Source organism: Rhinolophus ferrumequinum, chromosome 8, assembly GCF_004115265.2.
Source record: "Rhinolophus ferrumequinum isolate MPI-CBG mRhiFer1 chromosome 8, mRhiFer1_v1.p, whole genome shotgun sequence".
Classification (NCBI taxonomy): Eukaryota; Metazoa; Chordata; class Mammalia; order Chiroptera; family Rhinolophidae; genus Rhinolophus; species Rhinolophus ferrumequinum.
In genome coordinates this window covers 12565624-12575000 of record NC_046291.1, presented here as the reverse complement: position 1 = coordinate 12575000, position 9377 = coordinate 12565624, and the positions used below count along the sequence as shown (strand labels likewise).

The following is a 9377-nucleotide window of genomic DNA, read 5'->3' as shown; positions in this document are numbered from 1 at the left end:
AGAAACCAGCAACCAGAATCCTGCAAAGTGAACCTGACAGATACTCATGCAAGTTCTCTGGGAACTTCTCCTACCCCACTCGCAGAGCAGCCGCCCGCCCCAAGCCTGCAAAGCTCGCCAGCAACTATGGGGCAATTAATTTACTGCACTTCAGTTCAAGGAATAGAGGTAAGGTAAGGTGGTACACAAAGCCAGATACACACAGTACACACACACACACACACACACACACACACACACGTGGATACACAGTTACTATCTCTAGATCAGAGGGGACATGGATGCACGACTTCTACTGGCACAATAGAGAATGTTACCAATGGACAGGTATTTCATATACAGTAACCCTAAAATGCTATTTTATGGCTATTCCTTGGGTCTAACCCCAAGGGGTTATTTACATCTCACAGAAAGAGGAGAAAACGTTTCAGGAGAACCTTAGACCAAGTACAGGTTCTTCAGTTACTGCCTAATTACTCCAGTACTTCTAATTCCACCTTAAGGACGCTGTCCCAGTACATCAGAAACCTGCCCTTGATGCTCAAATGACTCTGTTCCATCTCATTATGCAAAAACACAAGGCTTCTGTGTTAAGAAACACATGAGCCTCTTTACTTATTTTTTTCTCACTTTCTCATGTATCTATATTTTGGAAGACAGCTTATAAAAGGCAGAAATAATGATAATTCAACTTTATCTTTGATCTCCAAGCCAAATTATGGTAGAGCATAAGGCTTTCCAGCATTTCAATAACTAAATCCTTTTGGGTAGAGTCTAAGGAGGATCTTCCCTTACTGAATTCTGTTCCAAAGTAAATACAAAAAAAATCAAGTTGTATACAATAAATGTATAAAACTATATATAAAAATCATAATGCAAAGTACAGCTACCATACATAGCAACTGACGATTTCTAAAGAATTGGTAATGACACTGTCTTTCTGATTCTCACAAAAGCCCCGTGAAGTTAGCAAAGTAAATATTTCTATTAATCTTCTTGAATGTCATTTTTCTTATCTGTAAATGGAGCTATATGATGGGCCAAATCATGGGCCTGCTTAGTGAGCAAGCTGACACCAGGATCCAGCGGGACTCAGAGTGTTGCCCCTCTTACAAGACAATTCCCTCCATCAGGATCAAAGCTCTCTGAGACAGCAACACCTCCTGAGTGCGTCAGTAAAAAACTCACACAACTGTCTGCAATGGGGAAATATGGCAGGTATCTAAATCCTGAAACACACCTTTATCTACTGTGAGACTGAGGCATTTCCTTTTAGCCGCTATAAATTGCGATTGATACTACTTGCTGAAGATCGAGAGATTAACGAGTTAATCCTTGTAAATCTCCTTAGAATTGAAAAGTGCTAAAAAAAAAACAAACAACTATATAATTTAAATTAGGAGCCAAAGATTTTGATGTACCTGTCATCAGAAAGTAATACTTTCCAGTGTTATAAGAGAAGCTCAGTACAAAGTTTTCCCTTAGATAATATAAAGGCAGGATTCAAGGAATCCTTCAGTATTAACACAAGAGGAAAAGAAAACCAGAGAATATTCCCCAGAAATGTCAATGAGACCCAGGGCTGGTAGGCTTTGCTCATCACTGCTAATTAATAAGGACTGAACACATACCGGGCAGACAGCCCTGAATTGCTCTTAGCTGCTCTTAGCTTAATGAAAGATTCATTGAATTTTTTAGTGAATTAAATTTTGGTTCCTAACAAAGACAGAGCTTCTAAAGGTGTGCCAAAATAGGATGAAAAATTAATGTTAGGGAAATAGAAATTCATTTTGATTCTCCTGTACTTGGAGCCCAGCATTGGTGAGGGTGATTCGAATTCTCATGAGAAAGCCACGTGTTCTGAAATACCTGAAATTTGGTCAGATAAGATGGAGATCAACATTCAGCCCAAAGTCACATGATCACGGTTGGATTAATCTAGGAAAACGCAACAGCCCAAACCAGAGTACAGAAATGACGGAGAGAAGGAAGCTTATGGGAAACGAGGGCCTCGGGAAAACTGGCTCAGGCCTTTGCAAAGACCGAGTCTGGAGTTCATCTCAAAGGAACGTACCAAAATATCAGAATTCATTTGAGTAACAGAGAGCATAATCTCAAACTGGAAAATATGCTATAATATTACTTCTTTGCAAATCTCTTTTAAAAAGGAAAATAAACTGACTGAACCAGGAGAAAGAGAAAGAAGTGATCTAGCTGCCTTGTTACTTCTATATACTGACCAACCTGAGGTCACTGAAGCAACATTTTAGGTTTTATCATATTTACAAAGGGAAAACGACGTGGGAGGGGTGGGACTAAAACGGAGGGATGGCAGGAGGAAAGAAAGGAAAATTCTTTCAGGAACCTTTCAAGCGCTCATCCTATAAAAAGTATTGCAATAAATCTGATAAAACCCCAACCAATACTGCAAATGCTCCTCATTCCATTAAAAAGACTACAGAGAACTCTTCTGAAAGTACCAGGTTGGTGCAAAAGTAATTGCGGTTTTTGCCATTATTTTTAACCTTTTACATCGCAATTACTTTTGCACGAACCTAATAATAAATTCTTCTAACAACACTTAATAAAAATCTTCCGTGAGCAAGGGAATAGGGGAGAGGCTGTTCCTGAGAAGAAACCATTTCCCAAATCCAATGATTTGTTTCTTCAGAGTGTGAGCTAGACTAAATGTGTCTGCGGCATTCACTAAAATCAAGCCCAGAGCTGATTACAAGTGTTGAAAAAAACAAACAAATGAGTCCTAGGTCATGATCTCAAGAGACTTGCAGTTCGGCGGTCAAGCAAATCCTGTACAAGTTAAGGAAAATACAGGGCTGGTCCATGTCGCTAGAGCACTGGGCACGTCAGGGATGTAAAGAGAGAGAAGTGAGAAGGTTGGAGAAGTGGTCTGGGACCAATGTTTAGAAAGAGTAAGTGCCAGGCTAAGAGGTTTGAATTTTATTCATTATAGATGGAGAGTGAGGAGGAGGAATGTTGGCCCAGAGGCCAACACTGTGCTTTGTAAGGACCCTGGTAACCAACAGGCCAGGCAAGGGCCAGAGATGAGCTTTAAAAAAGAAGCAAAAGTATAATCCCACGTAAACCTAGACTAGGGAGAGTGGCAGGAAAGAGATGGATTTTAGTCCAATTTGAGTAGACAGAGGCGGTTTTAGTGAAGGCTGGAGAAAGAAGAGACCTTTGGCACTGAAGGATTCTGGGACACAACACATTCAATCACAAGACAGAATAGGTTTTCAGAAGATGTTTGGTTCTTGTCACATTAAGCCTGAGATGACTTTGAGAAGCCCAGCAAAGACCATCGTCAGCAAAGTGAAAAAGAGTCACCTGGGAAGGGCTTTCCAGAAGAGAAGTTCAAGTCAACACACAGGAGAGAAGGAAAAGCAGGGAAGGAGCAGTTAGGGAGTGAGGACTGGGGCACCTCATATAATGTATCACTTGGCAATAAATGCAAGGAGATGGAATAGCAATGTGAAGGAAAAGGGTTTGGATTTTGTTTGGTGGTTGGTGTTCTTTTTTTCCCCTTAGGTATAAATAACATTAAAGAACACATGTAACTTAGTAAAAAAAAGCCAGAAAGGGGATAAAAAGTCAAAATAGAAGAAAGATGATAGTGAGGAGGAAGGGAGAGAATATAAAGGAATCCTTCACAATTAAATTCTAAGTCATTAAACATGGTCTCCAGTGCCGTTATGGTCTGAAGATAAAGACACCACCTGCTTCCTGAGAGCTTTAAATCGATCATTTACTAAGAATTACAGGAAGTGAGAAAGGCTTGTGTTTGGATCCTTGGTACAAATGCGATTCAAAGTTTAGATTTCAGAGAGAGAAGGAATGTGATGAAAGACAGAACTGAAGTAAGAGCGGAGATGGAGACTAACTGATTCTAATAGACCAGAGCAGCACTTACATTTCCAAAGTATTTGTCCAGCAACTCCACATAACGATGCACAATCTCTAGTGTCAAGAGCTCATTGTCCTGATTTTCTACTGCACAGCAAAAATATAAACTAGCATACCTTGAAAAGAAAAAATAAAGGAAAATCTGATGACTCATTAAACAACCATGAACATGTTTCCCCCCCAATGAATATGCACTTACCTCCTGCTCTCCCATTCAAGTCCAAGAATAAAATCATTATTCATCATATCCCATATCCTCCAAAAAATGTAAAATAGAACATATAAAAATATCGAGTGATTGGATCATTTCTGTTCATCCTGTGAAAGGCCCTCAACAAAATTTTACCTTGAGGAATATTAATCAGGGGGACAGAGTTCTTTGGCCCATGGTCATCGGGTGTCTAGACGTTCATGCCCCTCCCCGACTTATGAATTGTCCTTTCTAAACACCAAACCCTTGACCAAGCGTTTCAGGGGCCCATGGCGCCCACCCTCTCAATTCACACTGTCTTGCAGTTATTCTGTATGTCTCCATCCTCAGCCTGTCAAGTCATGTGTTCTTCCGTGTTTCTTCTGCCTAGAATACTCTTCTTTACCCCACCTGTGTGGCTACCTCTTACTTCTCCTGTAGCTCTGAGCTTGGATATCATTTTCCTTCAGGAAACGTCTACCTTCTCTGACTGGATTGCATGCCCCAGCTACGCATCCCCACATCTCCCCTATCAGAGAATCTAGTCTCTTCACTGTCCATTCCATGGCCTGTCCAACCCCAAAGACCAGTGGCTTCCCAAAGGTAGGTCTTGAGTCTGTCTTGTTCACCATTGTATTATATGCCGGGTACCTGTTATATCTATTGAGAGAAACACTGCAGCATATTCTTTATACAGTGGTTTCAAATACAGTTGAATCCCAAGTTTTAGAAAACCAGTTAGGCAGAGAATAAGGACAAGCTTCTTGTCAGCAAGTGCTAAAAGTTTTGACCTTGGATCCAGCCAAAGGAGCTTTGCCCAGGCACTTCCTGGTAATTTAATCCTTTAAATAGAGTCCACAGAGGTTCTTTGTCTTTCCCCTTCTGGTATTATAAACCCCGTGCAAGAGGCTTTCTCATGTGCGTTTTCCTTCTGGAAGTTGTAGTAGGATGCTGGGTGCAGGGTCAGGTCGGCTGTGTTCTGGTTCTGCCTTAGGCATCGTGATCTGGGTCTTTATGGGCAAAACTACTTTATCTCTTGGGGCTTCAGTTTCCTCAACTATAAATTGGGGTTCCTTTCCAGTTGGGTCTTGCCACGGTAAGTAGGTGCAGTAAAGAGAAAATATAAGGCTTTAGAGCCAGAAAGATCTGGATTTGAATTCTGGCTCTGCCAACTACCACTCAGTATTATGACTGGAGATTAATTACTTAAACTCTCTGACTTCAGTTTCTTCATCTGCAAATATGAGTAACAATAACAACGCAAAGAGTTGTCCAATCTCTGTACCACATTAATCTGCATTTTCCCCATAATATTTATCACTAACTGAAAATGGTTTTTGTTTTTTTCCCCCTTCTTCCGCCTCCCTCTCCCCGCCAGTCCGGTTCAAGCCGTTGTTCCTCAGTCTAATTGTGTAGGACACAGCTCCCTGGCCCATGCTGGTGTTATAAGCCTTGCACTCCCCCCGGCTGAGGCAGTAGGTTGCCAGCTGTGGGTCGGCCGCTCACAGCAGCTCACGACAGCCCCCGGCAGCTCACGCCAACCTTTGGCTGCTCACAGCAGCCCAGCTCCAGGGAGAGCAGTTGTTCACAATCTTAGCTGTAGAGGGCGCAGCTCACTGGCCCATGTGGGAATCAAACCAGTGACCTTGGCGTTAGGAGCACAGTGCTCCAACCACCTGAGCCACCGGGCCGACCCAAAAATGTTTTGTTTATTTAACAAATGAGTAAGCTCCATGAGAGTGGGAATGTTCTGTGTCTTACTACTGTATCCACGGCCATTAGAACAGTGCTGGGAATACAGTAGGTGTTCGTAAGTTCTTTCTCGGATGTGTGAGTGTGTTAGCAACGTGTAATTAAGTACCTAGAATCCATCCTGACACATGAAAGGTCTTTCAGTACGTGGGAGTTCTTTCCTAGTTAGTCCACAGATACTTGGGCTCCAGTCTTCAAAGATTTCAGTAAATGGTGACATTGGTGTTGCAATCTAAAATGTTCAGGATTAAACAAACCAAAGCAGTAATGAGAAATTCAGATCCCATAAAGTTACTCACACCTTTTATAAACAAGTTTTAGCTCCTTCCACTCAATGAAACTGCTTGTCCTGTGACCACGAGACAGAACAATCTGAACGATTTCCCGGGTGATCTTTTTCCTTTCCTTGTCAGGGAGAGTGGTGTACCATTTCTGCAGCCGTAATTTCCCTTGTCGACTGAAGAGCAAAATGAAATGTATCTAGAACAAATGAAGGAGAGAAAGAAAACCAGAACTTGGTCAGCCAAATCACTCTGTGTAGACACTAAAATCCAGTGGCAGGGTATACAACTGATTAGACTTTTGAACAGATGAAAAAGTACTTACCAGCCTGAAAACTGTCTCATCTCTGAAATTACATTTAACCCATTAGTGAACAAAGGGATGTGCAAACCACGAACATAGTTTATTCATATTATACGCAAAAGATACGTTCTTTTTTTCCCCATTCCTTTTATGAGTCACCAGCTCAGCACATGGAGAAACATATATCATGGAAATATAAAACTCTTTTAAGAAAACATTAAATTCTTCCTTCTCAAGCCAAAAAGCAAAAGAAAAAATGTGAAAAACAGTGGATGAGCTGACTTTAAAAGTTACATCCCAGTTCTATATCACAACTATAGAAACATAAGGAGAGTAGAGAAATAAAAGAGAAAAGTAAGAGAAGGACATCAGAGTGAAGAAAGAGGGGAAAGTGAGAAAGCGAGAAGGGGACCATATTCTGTCTTTTTTAAAATAAAAATTGTATATCTTTAAGGTACAGAACATGATGATTTGATATACATAGTAAAATGATTACTACAATCAAGCTAATTACCATATCATCAACTCACATAGTTAACATTTTTTGAATGTGATGACAGCACCTGGAATATACTGTCTTAGCAAATTTCCAGTATTCAGTACATTAACTACAGTGTCCATGCTGTACATTAGATCTCTGGACTTATTCATCTTATAACTGCAGTATTGTACCCACTGGCCAACATCTCCCCTTCCTACCACCTCCCCACTGCCAGTAATCACCTTTCTACTCTCTCCTTCTATGAGTTTGCCTTTTTTAGATTCTACACGTCAGTGAGATCATGCAGTATTCATCTTTCTGTGCCTGGCTTATTTCATTTAGCATGTTTTCCAGGTTCATCCGTGATATCACAAACGACAGGATTTCCTTCTTTTCATGGCCGAATAATATTCCATTTTGTGTGTGTGTGTGTGTGTGTGTGTGTGTGTGTAACATTTTCTTTATCCATTCATGTGTCAATAAATACTTAGATTGATTCCTTATCTTGTCCATTGTGAATAATACTGTGATAAACTTAGGAATGCAGATATCGCTTCAAGATACTGATTTCATTTCCTTTGGAAATATACCCAGAAGTGGGATTGCTGGATCATAGGGTAGTGCTATTTTTAATTATTTGAGAAACCTCCATAATGTTTTCCATAATGGCTGTACAATTTACATTTCCACCAACAGTGGAAATAAGAGTTTCCGTTTCTCCAGATCCTCACCAACGCTTATCTTTTGTCTTTTTCATAATTGTCATTCTAACAGGTATGAGGTGATATCCTGTGGTGGTTTTAGTTTGCATTTCCCTAATGAGTACGGATGTTGATCATCTTTTCATATACCTGTTGGCCATCTGCCTGTCTTTGGAAAAATGTCTGTTCAGGCCCTTTGCCCATTTTTCAATCAGGTTATTTGTTTTCTTGCTACTGAGTTGTTTGAGTTCCTTATAAATTTTGGCTATTAACCCCTGTTTTAACAGATGTATGGGTTGCAAATATTTTCATCCATTCTACAGGCTCCTTCTTCACTTTGCTGATTGTTTGCTTCCTTTGCTGTGCAGAAGTTTTTAGTTTGATGCAATGCCATTTGTTTATTTTTGCTTCTGTTGCCTGTGATTTTGCAGTCATGCCGAAAATATTATTGCCCAGACCAATGTCAAGAAGCATTTTTCCTATATTTTCTTCTAATCATTTTCCAGTTTCAGGTCTTACATTTAAGTCTTGAATCCATTTTGAGTTGATTTTTGTATATGGAGTAAGATAAGCGTCCAATTTCATCCTGTGTGTAGATATCCAGTTTTCCCAACACCACTGATTGAAGAAATTATCCTTTTCACATTGTGTGTTTTTGGCACCTTTGTCAGAGGTCAAATTAAGTCTTAAATGTAAACCCTCTACTTCACTTTATAGGTTATTTGGCTGGCAGCTTTAGAATCAACCATCTCAAGATACAATTGTCTTTGACATCACAATAGATTTTTAACAATTTAGATAGTGTTTTGGCCTCATGAGGACGCAACCCGACCTTATTTTTAATTAAGCTTCAAAATGTGTCTTTAAAATAAAATGTTCATGTTTCAATGAATTTTTAAAACTTTAAGTGAGCAGAAGACATCATAATATGTAGAAATTTACTTTGGTAACTTGGAGGTATGATAGATCTGCTTTGCAGAAATTGTGAAATGGCCTGATCTTTATTTTATGAGAGATTAAGTCTTCTCAATCCACAGTATCAGAAGATCACATTTAGAATAATAATTTATTTTGTTGAATTTTTGTTTCATTTTGCTTTTTAAAAAATAAAATTCATTATTGAGGTTAACGGTGTCATGGAAGGTACAATATATACTGGGAACCAAAACAATACATTTTTAAAACATTTACAAATAAAATATTCAGCTCCTTTTATTGTAGAGGTTTGACTCTGAATGTCACGGCATAAGTCATGCAAACTCAATAGGTAGTGATATTTGGTGGCCAAAGAGAAAACCAGGCTCTCTCCTCAGAGCTTCCCCTACCTCCAACCTATAGAATTTGCGGTCTTCTTAATAAGCTACCTTCTGTCTTAGAAAGGAAACATCTGTTATAACAAGAACTTGAGGACCATGGCATGGCAAATGAAGAGAAAGCAAGTTAAAAAGCCCCATTTACCTGTTAACCTTAAGAAAACATCACCCTCCATCTGGAATTTTAAGTATTTGCCTACAACACAGCATTTTCTTAAATACTCATTTCACTTTTAGGGCAGGTTAGATAATTCAATAACAGTACACAATTACTGTTTTCTAAGAATCACATTGAGAAAGGTATGTTTGCTTTCAAGAAGAGACAGTCATAAAAGTGCCTTTCTAAAAGTACAAAATTGGACTCAGTTTTTTGGGAAGGATCCCGCTGAGCCCACCACTGTAATAAAGCTGATTCTCCTAAAAAAAAAATTAAA

General features: G+C 39.5%; 1 protein-coding gene across 1 annotated transcript in view; it reads right to left on the bottom strand.

Moving 5' to 3' along the window:
• AP1S3 (adaptor related protein complex 1 subunit sigma 3) overlaps positions 1-9377 on the bottom strand; it is a 62556-nt gene that overhangs the window by 10918 nt on the left and 42261 nt on the right. The window contains exons 2-3 of the mRNA XM_033113111.1: positions 6165-6343; positions 3929-4037 (exon numbers count right to left, since the gene is read on the bottom strand). Coding sequence (XP_032969002.1) covers positions 3929-4037; positions 6165-6343 — 288 coding nt within the window. The remainder of the gene's footprint in view (positions 1-3928; positions 4038-6164; positions 6344-9377) is intronic.